The sequence below is a fragment of the Suricata suricatta genome, chromosome 7, assembly GCF_006229205.1.
Source record: "Suricata suricatta isolate VVHF042 chromosome 7, meerkat_22Aug2017_6uvM2_HiC, whole genome shotgun sequence".
Taxonomy (NCBI): domain Eukaryota; kingdom Metazoa; phylum Chordata; class Mammalia; order Carnivora; family Herpestidae; genus Suricata; species Suricata suricatta.
Window position 1 is genome coordinate 96,667,307 of NC_043706.1, and position 17,362 is coordinate 96,684,668.

The 17,362-nt window shown below is 37.4% G+C and overlaps 1 protein-coding gene across 2 annotated transcripts in view; it reads right to left on the reverse strand.

Annotated features, from left to right (window-relative positions):
- LAMA4 (laminin subunit alpha 4) overlaps positions 1–17,362 on the reverse strand; it is a 147,993-nt gene that overhangs the window by 34,338 nt on the left and 96,293 nt on the right. For both annotated transcript variants that reach the window (XM_029944549.1, XM_029944548.1), the window contains exons 14-20: positions 13,554–13,695; positions 12,437–12,533; positions 7,811–7,927; positions 6,063–6,242; positions 3,268–3,407; positions 932–1,108; positions 141–286 (exon numbers count right to left, since the gene is read on the reverse strand). In XM_029944549.1, the coding sequence (XP_029800409.1) occupies positions 141–286; positions 932–1,108; positions 3,268–3,407; positions 6,063–6,242; positions 7,811–7,927; positions 12,437–12,533; positions 13,554–13,695 (999 nt within the window). The remainder of the gene's footprint in view (positions 1–140; positions 287–931; positions 1,109–3,267; positions 3,408–6,062; positions 6,243–7,810; positions 7,928–12,436; positions 12,534–13,553; positions 13,696–17,362) is intronic.

The window sequence follows — 17,362 nt, forward strand, 5'->3', positions numbered from 1 at the left end:
GTTATTTAAACATCGACAGAAAGATTGTGTGTGTGTGTGTGTGTGTGTGTGTGTGCGTGCACACACCTGTGTGCTCATGCACATTCAATAGATTTCTTATGAAATGTGCATGTAAGCCTCATGCTGTGGCTTCACTTTACCTTTCCATCTTGACAATGCTGAAGTAAGCAGGCCAGGAGCTGACGGGTTTGGAGTCCAGAGGAATCTCTACATCCTTGGTTCCCAAATTATAAATGTACACCAGGTTATCATTTTTGATTGCAAGACCCATGTATTCTTTTTTGGCCTGCAACATCAAGAAGTCACGTAAATAGAATTCATATGTATGAATATATATTTTGTTTTCATTTCTTTAAAGGACAAGGAGCAGCCCCAATGCTAGGCTGTATACAAGGCACGTCCGCCCTGAATTATTACAAAGTTCCTGCTAGGTTGGGCGGTGCCTCTTCCTTTCCAGCCTCCCTGTGGCTACATGAGTCTGCTGCCCCCCTGTGTTTGTCCAAGAGCATTCTGGACAGGAAGGAAGGCAACTGCAGGCTCGGGGACATTTGATGGCTTCCGGGAGTGTGCTAATCGCGTTTGGTTAACCCAGGGACAAAATGCAGCCTGCGAATACGGATTGCTGTCCATCTTCAAGCAGGGTGCAGCATGAAACACAGCGGGTCTGCGCGCTGGCAAAGTCTTTGAAATGCTACATTGTTAGCAGTGTGGAGCTGGTAATGAAGCGGCCCCCGAAATATCCCACACAGGGAAGGCATGACTTGTCCTTAAATCACTACTCGAGTCTTGGCATTAGAGGGATCTATACCTTGTGAGTTACCAGAACGGGAATTTTGTGTGTTTGCATAGGGAGTTTTTGTTTGAAGGCAAGAGAAGAGCGCCTATCTGTCCTTCTAACTGCGTTCTCTCTTTTAAGACGTCAGGTTCTTACGTGTTTGCTTCCGAGGTACAGGATAAACCGGTCCGCAGCCCCAGCCTCTTCCGGCTGCTTCACGGGTGGAGGTTTCATGTACAGACTCAGGGATGTGAAGGTTTTTAGGTCATCCACACTGGTTTTGGGGTGCACCTCCACTGCTGACTGGCCATCGAACATCATGGAGACTTGAATCTGGAGTTACAAAATTGTTCTGTTAAAAGCACCCCCGCGGAAACGGGCATAGCTCTCTCTCACGGTTCTCAGCAGGCTTCCCTCAGTTCTTACGGGCTCTCTGAGCCCTACTCCCCTCCTCGCCCTCGTTCCCTTATGCCCTCACCTTGTGGGAGAAAGGAGTTAAGGCAGGTTATAATATATTTGTTTAAATTTAAGGTGGGGTGAAGGGATGCCAAAGAGAGGTGACAAAGCAGATTCAAGTTGAGAACAAATAGAACTTCCACAATGAACTACATCCTTGGTTGGGGTGAACCAAATAGCATGAGGGATGCCTGGCCAGTTATACTGTTCACAAGGCCCATAAAATTAATAAGTAATGAATCTAACTGATCAGGAGAGTAAAACTAATCTTTAGTACTAACATGGCTAAGACTTTCTCCTCAGGGGCTTCGAGAATGGAAAAGGAGTAACATCCTTGATCATGTCTGGTCAGTTGGGAGGGGTCTACACCCAGCTTAGATGCAAGCTTGGAACCTGGCTCTGCCACTTACTACTATGTAACCATGAGTAAGTCACTTAACCTGCAGTCTCTTCAACTATAAAGTGAGGACAAAAAATTTGCTGAATGAAATAAAATAATATCTCTAAGGTACTTTCAGCTCCTGGATCTATCATTATTATGCCTGTAATGATGAGTTCATGAAGATGTTTCTTATAATGATCCTCAGGGATCACAACAAAACATAATTCAGTAGATGCAATCTACGGAGTGGCCCAATATGAAAAGCCGAAATGGCTCAGGATGATTTTTCGAGTATTCAGAAGTAAATGGGCTTTTCATATCCATGTCACTCATGCAAATATTTCTCAATAATTAGATATATTTACTTCCATTATTTAATATTGATTTGGTTAATGCTGATGGTCAATAAGCTTAAAATGATATTCCCAGTACAGCTGTCCTATGTTGCCAGTTGAGTAAAAATCAATCATCTTAATAAATAATCAGTTGATGTGATTAAAGTCTTTTTGTAAAAACTGAGTCTGAGAAGGAAATACATCTGCAGAGAAATTATCTCACTTTGAGGAGCCAACTGGGCTCCCCAAGCATTGCCAAGACTCTCTTTAGAAAATGGTTTTAGTCGATTAAGTTCCTGAAATTCTTCTTCATTTAAATAAAATTACCAGAAAGCCATCACAGAAACCTAGCTTTGGAAATGCCATTTCTTCACCATAACCTTTTCTTTAAAGTTTCTCCAAGGTATCTAAAAAAGGTGATTTGTGGTGTGGGACCAATGATCATGTATCACTTAACAGTTGGCTATATGTACCAACACTAATCTCTATTACAAAATAGTTGATTTCCAGCTCTTCTTTCTGTCAGCACTTAGGGCCAATGGGCTGGTGAGGCCAATTCGCAACTGAGAAAATAAAACTATATAATTTGGCTGTAAAAATGATGCTGTTTTGTACATCAATAAAACACAAATGAAAAAGAGGGCCAAGAAAAAGCCCTGTTTGCCACCCTGAAAATGCCAATGGCCAAGTCAGAGCATGTGGCCACCACCACCAGCCCTAATTAGGGTGCTGCCTCCTGGCCTCTATGCAAGCATATTCGGGCAGGAATTTTGTTGTGATTGTCCAGTTTATGTGGTCTGTGGTTCCCCAGGGATGACTGTGGAGGGGTGAATAAAGGCTTCATATCATCAGTGTTTTACCTGAGAATTCCTTCAAGAGGCAGATGGGCAAGATTATACAGTGACTGCACTGAAACAGCTGTTAAAATAATAATAATAATAACAATAATACATTGAGTTTTCTATTGGGGTTGGCTTCACTCGATTTCTTTTGCTCTGTGAGCTTTGTTGACTAGTTAACTCTGTGGCCCCTAATCTTGGCTACACCTATGAATCACTGGGAAGATTTCGAAAAATCCAGGTGCTGAGCCCATCCCCTAGAGAGTCTGATATATTGCTCTGAGCTTGGGACCAGGAATTGCTTTAGTTTTCAAAGCTCTTCATGCACTTCTACTGCACAGATCCTGATGGAGCTTAGAACTACGAAGCTGGACAATACAGTAGAAAGGTTCCAGGGTCTGGAAGCTGCCTCAGGAGTGGCAGTTCAGTTTCATGTTCTCACTATCGCTGGCTGACTACAAAGACGCCTTTCACTGTTACCTTGCTGGCGACGCTTCTGGTCTGAGCAATAAGCTCCCGGATCCTCTGGATGCTGGCGGAAATGTTGCTTGCAGGCCGCTTCTGTTCTACGGTACGAAGCTGATCCAAGAGCTGAGGGACAACCTCTGTCAGATTTCTTACTGCAGTTAATAAAAATGAATCACTTGAATAAATATCTTGACTATGTTAACCAATATTAACTATATTTAAGGTGTTAGGAGAAGAGACAACAAACACATGGTTACTTCTCTTAGAACTATAAGAAATTATCTGCAATCTTGCAAAATGAATAGTTAAACTCATTCATAAGCAATTATTACTTTGTGGTGTTTATAATATATATCAGTCTAAAAATTGTATGGGGAGTAAGCTGACTTACAACGTACATTTCTAAAAAGCAGGATCCACAACAAATATACAGGCGGTCCTTTCACTATACAGCACAGGTTCTACTTGCATTTCTTTTCCTTTTTCTAGTTAATTTATTTATTTGAGAGAGATAGAATGTGTGTGTGTGTGTGTGTGTGTGTGTGTGTGTGTGTGCGCGCGCGCACATCTGAGTGCTAGAGGGGCAGAGAGAGGGAGAGAGAGAATCCCAAACAGGCTCTGCACTAACAGCATGGGCCCAGCACAGGGGTGAACCCATGAACTATGAGATCAAGAGTTGACACTTAACTGACTGAGCCACCCAGGCGCCTGCCTCTGCTTGCATTTCTAATGGAACTGACATAACAAGTCACAAGGAATGCTGGGCAATGCTCCAAGATGCCTATTCACACATCACACTGCTGCTGCAATGGTCCAAGCAGAGGTGGAGCTAGATGGAAGAAGCAAGCTAGCACCCAGAAAAGTTGCAGTTGTGCCAAGGTGAGGGTGAGCGGGCAAGATTATTCTATTTAGTGATTGCACTAAAACAGTTGTTAACATAATAATAATAACAATAACAAATTGAATCTTCTGGGTCTATGGGCCCAAAAAGGGTAATGGTAAAAAGGGATCGTACTAACTTCGTAGGTTATCATTATTATTTTTTGTAGGTAGGACATACACATAGAAAAGAAAACAAATTATATGGATACAGCCTGATGAGAGAAGCCTAAAACACAAGGAATACTGTAACTGTTTCTAGGGTTTCATGAACTGAACACATTCTTGATGTGTGCTCCTCCGAGAGCAGTGGCATCAGCATCACCAAGCAACTTGTTAGAAATCCAGATTCTCTGGCTCCACCCCAAACGTGCTGAATCAGAAACTCTGGGAATGAGGCCCAGGTGATTCTGAAGCATATGAAGGTTTGAGAACCACTGTACTAGAGAAGGAACATCCTTCGGGAGTTTGCCAGCTAAGGGCAGGGCCATGGTCATTCAGCATTAGCAGCTGGAAAAGAGTAAGGCTCTTACTGGAACCAAACTAAACTCTGATTCAGGAGAACATGTCAGTGAGGGCCAAGGATGTCTCTCTTTTCTCTGTTTAGGAAGCTAGGTACTTCTCTATCACATGGAATGGAATTAAGTAAAACAGTAGCAAGTTACTTATGTCATCGTATTGATTAATGCACATGTAAAGATTCGTTGTTTGGATTACAGAGCACAATAGCCATTTTATGCTATAATAGTCTTTACAAATTATAGGTAATAAAGTATATTTAGTGCATAACATTAAATTTTGATTATGGAAATGTATGTAAAGGAAACCCTTTTCCCTGTCCTCAATTTTGTCAGAGAAAGGGAATCACCTTTTATTAGAGTCATTATAAAGTCTGTTATACTATGGTATTCTCTTTCATTTACTTTGATTTGAATCACAAGATGTTGTTTGAGGAAATGCAGAGGGCTGAAACAATTTCAATTAATTCTAGTTCTGGATGATTACTGATCATGGATTCGTTTGAAAAAGGAGGAAAAAAACTTAACACAGATTCAGTAAATATTCCTCACGCCCTATCTTTATAAGTGCAAATGTTGGATGTCATGTAGGCAAATCTTTAAGTGATCAAGTTCTAAAAGTAATTGAGTGTTTACATGGAGGAATTTACAGATATATACTTAAAAGATGAACATAAAAGAGTTTGCTTATTGTCACAGGAATGGATATTTGTGACCCAGAATAAAATTTCTAGTGGCTCATATGTGGATTAGTAAAGTTGTTTCTTAACTCAAATGAAAGTGAAGGTATTATGTTCTGCAAAGTGATACGGGGGAATGGAAAGTTCTAGTCATGACAAAGACATTGATATTTAAGAGGTAGAAGAGATTGAATAAATGTAGTAATAAGTGATTTTAATACCTGTGTGTAACTAAACAAATTAAGTAGATATCAGAATATCTCATTATCGTTGCTATAAATCTGTATTCAAGCTGGCCAACAAATGGTTCCTCTTAATGGGAAACTTCCGTGTATGTTTGGCCATAGTCAGTATTTGTTGGTAATAGCCTGCTTTACTCAGGTAGTGAAAAAGCAATGCAGTTTAGTAAATATTTTTCCAAAATACAATCCAATATTTTGTGATTGACATTCTCCCCCAAAGGATCAAACTTACATTGATAAAAATCAGTGCTGCCATTACTTCATCCAAAAAAAAAAAAAAGATTCTTAACCCGCTATCTTGTGTTTATTTATGTGAAATATATACATCTCCTAGGCACATACACATACATATATTGAAAGGTGAACTGAGCCAAAGTTTTTTTTTCTTCCTAAGCTGACTTCTACAATATTCCAATCTGAAGCCCAAATGAAGAACGAATGCATGTGTTGAGCCTAATGGCCAGTTCTTCCACCTCAAACCGTGATACCTGCGTCTCTGGCAGAGTCCACCGCCGTGTTGTAAGCAGACGAGTCAAAATTCTGCAGATTTTGCGACCAGTGGGTCAGATTGTGAGCCATCGGGGCGGCTGCCTGCTGGACTTGCACGGTGGTCTTGTGAGCTTCCTCCGTGATCAGCCTTGACTGACCCAGGCGCTGTTGAGCGTCACCTTCACACAGAGCACAGGGACATTCACTTTGCACAGAAGCAGGACATTTGTTGGGAACGTTAACATCCATTTAATTACTGGGATAAAACAGACCTGAGGTTTTGGGTTTTGAAGCTGAACAACGATCTGATCTTTAAATATATGTTAATTACAGTAGAAGTCAGGAGCAGAAGAAAATTGTTAAGTAGCATTAAAACAGGAGCTTGAAAGACTCTAGAGTCTCATTAAAATCATGTTGCTCACTGAAAACATTTTCAAATTAGAGGTAGATTTAAAAAAAAGTAATTAGTATCTCTTCAGGTTAGAGACATTGCGAGAAAGCCATGAAAAACACATACAAGGTATTAACTCCTAAAATGTTTATGTCTGAAATGCATTGTAAATATCACTTTCTTCTGTGTGGAATGCCTTTTACCATAAAAACGATGCTCTAGTACAGAAGTAAATTAATAAGGAAAATTATTTTTAAATAATAAAAGCAAATTTCAACAAAGTATGTATAGTGGCATTCTATTTTTATTGAAGTTATATATTTAAAATAAAAATAATGTAAGTTTACAGCAAAATGTGTTTTCCTAGGTGATGAGATTTGAAAAGATTTTTCTTCTTTTGTTCTTTTTTCTCTTATCTGTATTTTCTAATTTTTCTCTAATAATCATGTATTACTTTTGTAATAAAAATCACTCAGGTGAAGTTGTTTCAGTGGAGAAATATTTAATTTGACCTAGCGTGATCTGAACTCTGATGGATGTAGCTTTGAATCCCCGTTCTGCTTTTTTTTGGAGCTGTGCCTTTGAAGCAAGTTCCCAAACCCTGACAAGCCTCAGGGTTCACATTCATCAGAAGGCAATGGTGATATTTTCCCATATGACGTAATGTATATAAAACATAGCCCAGTGCCTAGAATGTCAGCGTTCTGATGGTGCTGAAAACAGGGATTCTCAGTGAAAGATCCCCCCCTGGCTGGGGTTTTGGTGCACTGTGGTACAGTAGTTGGATTTGCTCCATGTAGTAAAACGCTCTCATTGAGCAGTAATGTGCTAATTTTCACTATACCAGGGAAGGCACATCTGGTTCCAAGTTCATCTTCTTAAGATGCCACTCTAGTCCCATATTGGGCAAAATGAGTGTTACTCTGTCTCTATTTGGCTTGTTGGTCTCTCTACTTGTACCATAAGAATGACATGGCATATAACAGTTGGGGCCAGAGAAACCCAATAACCAAATTAGGGCATACTTATTAATGAAGAGATGATCACAAGAAAGTAGGTTACCAAACAGTATAAGCAGCATGATCCTATTAAAACACACATGCATGTGTGTGTGCACACACACAGGATTGGAGGAAATGCTCTCAAATTTAATGGTCACCCCTAGATGATATGATTATAGCTTTTATACTTATTTTTCAGGGTGCGTGTGTGTGATGAACATAGTTTCTTTTGTCATCAGAAAACAATATTTATTTATAAAGGATTGATAAGGAATCATGTATTCCTTCCTCAAAGCTTTATTTTAATCCCAGTGAATAAACAGATGAGGCTGAAGTTCTTGTCTGTGATCCTTACCTCTCTCTGTGGCTTGTAGTCGCTTAATGGCATCATTCAATCTGTTTTTAAGAGCACTCTTCCTTCCTAGAGCTCCATCCACACGCCTGTTGGTATCAGCTACTGCCTCATCATTGCCTATGGAGAAGGAGCCACAAAAAGATACTAGTAAAGCCAAGATGCTGGGGGGGGAAAATCTCCATTTCAACAAGGAAAATTTCTGATCTATATCATGGAATCACCTGTAATATTCTATGATATGATCATAGAATACCAGTTATGGGAAGTGGCATTTCAATGAAGAGGTACAGGATTATTGAAAACTAGTAACACTGCATGGGAGTGATTTAGGATGCCATAAAGTGACTCATAAAAGGTGTAGAGATAATGGTTAACTTCTTTGAAAAATATAGCACTGCTGTGACTAATGACTCCTAGCAGCATGGTTGATAATGAGCTGAAAAGAAAATGCCTATCTATATTTATGGTGATGACTGTTATATAAGAATAATTCTCTTAATTGTTTTAATAAAATTTTAATTGATATACAACATACATCTAGAAAAGGGTGCACATTATAAGTGCACAGCTTGAAGAATGTTCACAAACTGAGCACAACATATAAGCAGTACCAAGTAAAGAAAGTAGAACATCGTTGGTACTCCTAGTTTCCTGGGATCTGTATGCTTATCCAAGGATGACCTTATTCTGAATTCTATCTCTTAGGTATGTCTATTCTTAAACTTTATTCAAAAGAAATGAAACACTGTCGTAAGTTTTTATATCTTTTGTATCTCTGTCTTAATTTCTGTAGAGTTATAAGTCTTGATATCTGGTAGTTTAAGTCTTCCAGCTTTATTTTTATTCTTCAAGGATTGTGCTGACTTCTTAGCTCCTCCCACCTTCATTTCCATAGAAATTCTAGAATCATCCTTCATATATGCATAGAGTTCTGGTACTTCAGTTGGTATTATATTGAATCTATAGATAAATTTGGCAGAATTGTCATTTTTACACATTTAAGTCTTCTTGTTAATAAGTACAGTTTTTATTCTTTAGATCTAAATTCTCATTTTGATCTCCATTTATTTAGATTGTATTTAATAAGATTACAGATCTTATCTTTCATCAGCTTTATTCCTAGGTATTTTATGCTATTGAAAATGGTGTTATTTTAAAAGTTAATTTCTAGTTTTGTTGTACATAGAATGAAACCAGATTTTTTACACACTGTATTGGTAATGGTGAGGGGGAGGGTATCTTTGTCTTGTTTCCAGTCTTAGTGGGCAAACTTTAAATATTTCAGTATTAATATGCTTGCTGACCATTATTTTATTATTTTTTCTTAGATTACAGAGATTTCCTTGTATTCTTAGTTTGCTATGAGTTTTTTTTTTAAACATGAATGGGTATTGAATTTTGTTAAATGATCTTCGTACACGTGGAAACATGGTCATATGAATTTTTTCTTATATTCTTTATAAGTGGTGAATTACTTTAAATGTGGTGAATTACTATTGATGTTTTAAATGTTAAACTATCCCTAAAATCTTGGAATAAGCTTAATTTGATCATGTATTGTCATTTCTATATGTGTTAGATTTGATTTACTAATATTTTCATTAGAATTTTCACATCTCTGTTTGTGAGAGAATATGGCTTATAAGTTTCCCTTTTCAGAATGTTCTTATCAGGTCTTGTATCTTAGTTTTGTTGGCTTAATAGAACAAGCTAGAGAATATTTCCTCTTTTTCTGTTTTCTGGAAGGATTTATACATGAGTGGTGTTACTTGTTTAAATGTTTGGAAGAATTTACCAGGAAAGCCACCTGAGCCTTGAGACTTCTTTGTGGGTTTAATGATTGATTAAACTTATACATAGCATGTACATATAGGTCTATCAGATTCTCTTACAATACTATTCTTGAAAGTATGCTTGTAGTACTAAATCATAATGGGTTATTTTGGAGCAAATCCAAATGTCATGATGTAATATTTTGTCTGAATTGAAGGATGAACTTTCCCAAGAATTCTTGGTTCATGCTTTGTTTACTTCCATAGCATCAGGAAATTTATCTTTCTTGACAAATGGAGAAATAATTTCTTCACTTCCTATTATATTCTTCTCTTTCTCTCCTGTAGGCACTTAAATATGGCATCTCCCATGGTATACTTTCTCTTTCTATTATATGGTCTTTGTGTGCTTGCTTTGTTGTTTGGTTATCTTTCCCCCTTGTGTATAGTGGCTATACAATGAGTGATGCTGAGTTGATTCTGTCACCAAGTACAATATAAACAAACTACAAGCACATCTTTCTTATTTCCTCTGGGTAGTGCCAAAATTTTCCCGAATTTAAGGAGGGACTTAAGTATATTTAGTACTTGAATTACATCCTTTCTCCCTCTTTTAGTTTTAATTTTTGAATGTTGTAATACAAACAATCTTTCAGCTTTTCATTTTGGGTCTTGTAGCCACAAAAAAACACTGGCTGATACACCACAAAAGAATATATTCAACTCTATATTTGGAACCCTTGATAAAAATAGGTGAAAAAAAAATTCTACTTTGGGCTGGATTCTTAATAAGAAAAAAATGTTTCATAAAAAGTCTGTCCTATTTGAAACTTATTGTTTTACATAAACATTTTTTATTTCACAATGAATCCAGTAGAAGATTCCTTTAAACTGCAGCTTCCTGAGTTTATTATAGGTTGCTAACTATTTGATACAGATAAGGGAGAAAAGGAAATCTGGGATATAAAGATTACTAATCATTGAAAGTCATTTGGAAATGAGTTAAGAGTAATTTGCAATTGTAATGTAACTCAATAGATGAATATAGTTTAATTTGAAAATTTGAATTTGTATCACAAATGTGTGTTATCTAACACACACACACTAGTACACACTAACACAGTCCTAACTCCCCTTCGGTGTCCCTTTTGCAAATAAATATGTGAAGAAATTTAACCCAACAAGATCATGAAATAGGTGACCAGATCTGCAAAATATTCAGAGACCTATGCAGATAGATTTTATCTGTACTTAAAGTATAAAACTTTGAGGAGATATCATTACCAGAAAAGAAAAATTATTTTCATGAGATTCAATAACTCAGTAATGACAAGATTAAGAAAACTGCAAATTATCAAGAAGAGTAAAATATTTAAGTCACTGTCATGAAGACTCACATATTCTGGTCTTCACATCACAGGAAACAAAGCAGTATATAGATATGGCAACATTTATTTAAAAACATTTTCCTTTTTAAGTGTACATGTGTTGTCATGAGCACCGAGTAATGTAGTGAATTGTTGAATCATTGTATTGTATATCTGAAACTAATATAACACTGAATGTTAATTATAATTCAATAAAATGTATTTTATTTTTAATATTCTAAATTTTTACAGAAATATTCTAATTCTTTTCTAAAGGGTATGTTCAAGACTAGACTTATATAGTTACTTAGAATATTTTTATTGCCTTTGTTTACCCAGAAAACATGAAATAATAGTTGCTTTATCATAGCTAGTTAAATATTCAGCATATATATAAATATGCATTTTTTTCTCTATGTAGTGTTCTTTGTAAAAAAAAAAAAAGAAAACACATGGTTAGAATTGAGATTAATTGCTTTGATAAAATTATGTGACATTTTCTGTTGCAGACTTGGTCTTTGTTTTTAGGTGGTAATTAGAAGTTAGCCAGATAATGGATTTTTAACCTCATTAGCCAATGAGCCACCATCCTTAGGTATGAATTAATTAGCTCAGAGATGATTAATGTTTAGTGAAATTATTAGTCAATGCAATTGTTTTTACCAGTAGCTCATGAGATTCAAAGTTGACTAACATGATTTCACTTTGATTTTTCTTCCCTCTCCCATTTTGGATGGGCAAACACTAGCCTTTGGAAATGCTTCTTTCCATGCGACCATTAGACCTGTCCCAAAGACAGTAAACTTGTAGAACACAAACTATAGGAAAGAGCCAATAACCAGATGGCTGTGTGGTGTCCTATCTTCCTAACTCTCCCAATGCTGATGCATCAATTCATGTAAAAATTTAAAGGGTCTTCTGAACTGTTCAAAAAGACTAACTTATGTTCAATATAGACTTAGTGTTAAGTGTATTTAATGGCATTATCTCCTTGAAAGTTGGTATTGATGGTAAATTTCTATTAATTAGCCTACTTTATTAGCAAGAATATCTACCATGTTTCACTACATGGAAGGTTTTATCTTAACCACAATTTAAAAATATCCAATCTTTGTTTTTTTATGCCCTGACTCTCAGCAGGAACTAATAATGTGCTATTCAGTAAAAAGATCATTTGTTTTTAGAGACTCTTCAATTTAGAGAACAAACAGAGGGTTCCTGGAGGGGTTAAGGGAGGGGGAATGGGCTAAATGGGTAAGGGGCATTAAGGAATCTACTCCTGAAATCATTGTTGCACTATATTCTAACTAACTTGGATATAAATTAAAAAATAAATAAATTATTTAAAAAATAAAATGGGGAATATAATGTAATAACAAAGATCATGTTTTTAAATCCTGGAATTTTGAAGTCTCTATCCACATGCAGCATGGTATGATAGAGGAGAAGCAGCTATGAATCAGAAGGAAGGCAGAAAAAATATTTACTAGGGTCTGTCTTTGCTTGTAGTTCTCTGGCTTGATTGAGGAGGTTCTCGCTCTCATCCTTATGGTAAATGATTTGTGTGTCAATCCCACTCACAGCCTACAAAGGAATTGAATGGAAAGAATAAGAATGACACCGGAAGAAATCCACTTCTCATGGATTGAAGATTTAAATGACACCATTTACTGGCTAAACACCAAGCAAAATTCATACAAATTCATTTCCATAGCTCTAAATCAAAGTCAAATGTGAACATGAGAAAACAAAGTCCATGCCATTTTCTTTTTCTTAAAATCTTTTTTTTTACATTTATTTATTTTTGAGAGACAGAAAGAAACAGAGCATGAACAGGGGAGGGGCAGAGAGAGAAAGAGACACAGAATCTGAAGGAGGCTCCCAGCTCTGAGCTGGCAGTCAGCGGAGCCTGATGAGGGACTGGAACCCACAAAACGAGAGATATGACCTGAGCCGAAGTGGGACGCTCAACCCACTGAGCCACCCAAGTGCCCTGTCCATGACATTTTCAAGATAAACATTTTTCAAGGAAAATTCAGTGAATCTAGAACAGTGCCTGGTCAAGGCCCCTCTAAAATACTTGTCAAAGAGGAAGGCACTCAATAAATAGTTTCTGAGTTGAAAAAAATGTGAATGTATGCATAAGGCATCTTCTCTATCACAGGGGTTAATCTTAAATATGGTTTATTCAGAGACTATGGTTTAAAAATGCTGTCAAAGGAATTGGGATTTACGGACAGGAGCATGACACATCTTGAACTACTGAAACCTTCATATCACAAATAAAATGCTCTTTCCTTAGTTTTCTTGCCCTTTCTGCCATTTGCATGACACTGAAAGCTCAAGAGATGACATTAGAAAACAGAAAACTCATAAATTGGGAAAATGTAGCATATAAATAAACTTTAAAATAAGGGAATACTTGGTGTGTGTGTGTGTGTGTGTGTGTGTGTGTCCGTGTGTGTGTGTGTCTGTGTGCGTGTGCCCCTGGCTGGCTCTATTGGTGGAGCATGTGATTCTATCTTGGAGTTGGGAGTTTGAGCCCCGTGTTGGGTGCAGAGATTACTTAAAAACAAAATCTTAAAAAAATAAGGGAATACTCACATCATAAATTCGGTCAGTGATGTTCAAAGCCAATTCTGCTGTTTCATTGGCTTCATTAACATAATTGGCAATATTTTCATAGACATTCGAAGCATCCAAAGCCTTCTGTACCAGCCCATTCATATCTGAACTGTGCAAATTCCTGTAAGAGAAGAAACATGTCATTTTTCTCTTTCTTACATTTTTGGGAAATGGGACCATTTTTATGGCTTGATTAGAATACTTCAGGACCATAGGGACCTCCTTCCTGTTATTTAAAGTCATCTGGCTTGGAAAGATTTTCCCGAGCTGCCTTTCTTAGGAGCACAGGTTTGCTTTCCTCTGCCTTTGGGGCCCCTAAGACTTTAACCCACGTTGGGCTCATGGATGCTGTATGCCTCGTAGTGGCCATAGGAAAAGGGAATGATGACTTAAGTCCACCCTCTACACCTCTTCAAGCAACAGCTTGTTTATGTTGTAGCAGTCAGTCAGAGGAATGAGCCCACAGTCTTCCCTCACCTACTTACCCAAATCAGCATGTTACTTCCTGTCCATATAAAAGACCTCTCAGAGAGGGTGCATAGCCTCAGCTGGTGTTAGGTATGGTGCTAGGTATTAGCTGGTTCCACTCTATTTATTTAACCTTTCATTCACTTTATAAAACATCATATTATCTTTTAAGAAGAGGAATGACACATACTGAGCATCTATGTGCAGATACCGTGCCAGACTTGTTCCGTATATTGTCTTTAATTCTTATCACACCCACGAAGTAGACGTTGTTATTCCCTTTTCATAGAAGGAGCCAGGACACATGTTGTTATGGCTTGTCTCACTCCTGTGCCCAGCTGCTTCCCAGAGGGGCAAAGCCTTACTCACGCCCATTTCCTCTCTTGCCCTAGACACCATCTTCTTGGCCATTACCCCTTTCTGGCTTCTGTAAGGTTCATCCAATATTTGTTGGGTACCCGTCATGCAGTGGGCACTCTCACATAGTGGCTGATAACACTTTATGCCACAGCAGATTGATGTGCGGTACAACAGGGATAGAATATGTGAAATGCTTGGTATTGTGCCTGTCATCCAATAAACATCAAGGTTTGTTATTATACCTAACTATATCTTGAATTGGAATTTCAAATTCTAAATATATCCATAGAATAATTTGCTTTAGTGACAAATACTTCTTCCTCTATGATATAAGCACAGCTTCCCTTCTGCAGCTCTTCCTGAATCCTCTGTCTCAATTTTATCCAGTCTTATTTATTTAAAAAATATTTATTTATTAAAATATTTATTTAAAATACTTTTTGAGTTTATTTAATTATTTATCTGAGATAGAGATGCATGAGTGGAGGAGGGGCAGAGAGAGAAGGGGAGAGAGAGAGAGAATTCCAAGGAAGCTCCATGCTGACAGTGCAGAGCCCAATGTGGGACTCAAACTCATAAAACTGAGATCATGACTTGAGCTGAAGTCAAGAGTTGGATGCTTAACTGGCTGAGCCACCCAGATGACCCTCAGTTTTATTTAGTTTTAAATCTAACTGTTCCATGTTTTCTTCTCAGTTCCAAACATTGATGGCTAGTGTCATTTTATTTATCAACTTCCAGAAGATGCTCTGTGACCCAGTATATGGCATTGCAGATCCCACACTGGTACCACTTCCAACTGCCCTGACCTATTGAGCTCAGTCAATTGATTCTCAGCTTCCTCCATTCAGTTTCGGTCCCTATGTGCTCTCTTAGGCTCAGTGCGACTTTTTCTGTATTGCGTTGGCTACTTTCCTTCCTTTTGTTCAAGTTCATCACCATTCTTTCCTCTCTAGGAGGGCTGACTTATCCATTAGGCAAAATAGAGCCCCACAAAGATATTTTCATTTTAATTTTTTTTAAATCAGAAGAACAATGAGGATACTCATAATTACACTAGTCTTTATAAGAATGCTATCATGACACATAATTTTAAATATTTTTATTGAGAAAGGGGCCCATGGAGGCAAAAGTACCCAGGGCTCATGAAACCCATAATGCAACTCTGCTCTGCAGAGGTAATTCTAATCCAAATACTTGGAACTTTTTTCTACCCACGAGCCCTTGTTCTTAGAAGTGGCACAGTGAGTAAGATCTGAGCAAGTTTTAAAAGAAAGAGATAAAAAGAATAAAATGTTACAAGTATTCATTAATATTTTGCTGGCTAGAATATTAAGATATAAGAAAGAACTTGAAACAAAGTCTTTAGGGGCGCCTGGGTGACTTGGTCAGTTAAGCATCTGACTCTTGATTTCAGCTCACGTCATGATCTCATGGTTCATGGGCTCTAGCCCTGCCTGCATCGGGCTCTGTGCTGACAGCACAGAGCCTGCTTGGGATTCTCTATCTCCCTTTCTCCCTCTGCTCCTCCCCTTCTTGTCTTCTTGCTCTCTCTGTCTCTCTCAAAATAAATAAATAAACTTAAAAAATAAAAAGAAACAATGGCTTTACTACTCTGTTTTCGTTACTAGATACAAAGCAGGCACTGCATCAATACACAAAACAAAAATGTGCTTTTGAAATGGAAGTTTCTTGATGAATTATGTTTATTTCTGTTTGAGGCACAAGAAGCAAATCTCTGGGTCACCAGATAGATGATGAAGAATATTCATATGCTGAGGGGAAGACACTTAGAAATTTGGATGTCTCACTTAATATACTCAGTCTGAAATGTCCTAAATGCAAAATTGACTTCAGGGTGATTGATATTTCTGATGATTTTTTCATGTAAAACATGAGAACTTTACTTAGAATCATGCTAGAACACTGCTTCAGGGTGGCAGTTAGTGAAGGTATGTGTTGGAACCCAATCAATAGGACATAGTCATTGAAATGAAGGATAAAAGAAAAATGAAGAGAGCCAGAGGAGGGATCTTAAAAACAATGTTATACCCATACAGTATGTATTCCAAATAATATTTTATCCAAGCTCTATTTTATTGGCTTGATCAAAATCACATTTACAGGAAGCGTGATGCTAAGGTGGGTACAATGCCATCTTGTAGATGAAAATTTTACATAACATCTCTTTCTCTCTCTCACTCTCTCTCTCTCCCCTCACTTTCCTTCAATTCTCAGAAGATGTAGAGGGATAGTTGAAAATGTTGACAATCAGGAATAAAAAGGTAGTTTAAGTTTTGAACAAGAGTTAAATTGGTTTTTATTTTTATTCATGACCTTTACTGATCCTTGTTTCCAATTGCCAGATTTGTAGTCTTTCTCTATAATTATCTCATTATTTACCTATCATTTCAAGGTCATGAATTCAATTCCAATCTTCCAGTACATTCAATTAACATTAATTGAGTGCCCAAAGGGTATGTGACTCTCTTCTAGATGCTGTGAGGAAAATTGTCAATTGATTTTTCTCTTAATCAGGTGTTGAAATCAAACAGTTCCTGCTGGGCACTGTAGAATGTCTAGAGTATATACCAGAAGTCCGTTGTATTGCCAACTTCTAACCAGCTTTACTTAAGACCCCCGGGTGTGAAAGCTAATGCTGTCTTTGAAGAAAATATGTGATGGTGGCAGAATAAGACCTTCTAGAGGGATCTGACTGGGACCTTGTGAAGGGGCTTGATAATATTTTGTGTGGCAGTTATGTCCCTAATCAAAATGCCTTAGGTCACCCTATTAATAACTATGGAGCAGAACCACCCCTCACAACACAGGTCTCTAATCTGACAGATTTTTTTTTAATTAAAAAAACTCTCTCCAAAGCAATTGCAATAAACAATGATTGCTGGCTCTCAGACTGACAAACTAACAAACCTTAAAATGAACTAACAAACACAACCCCA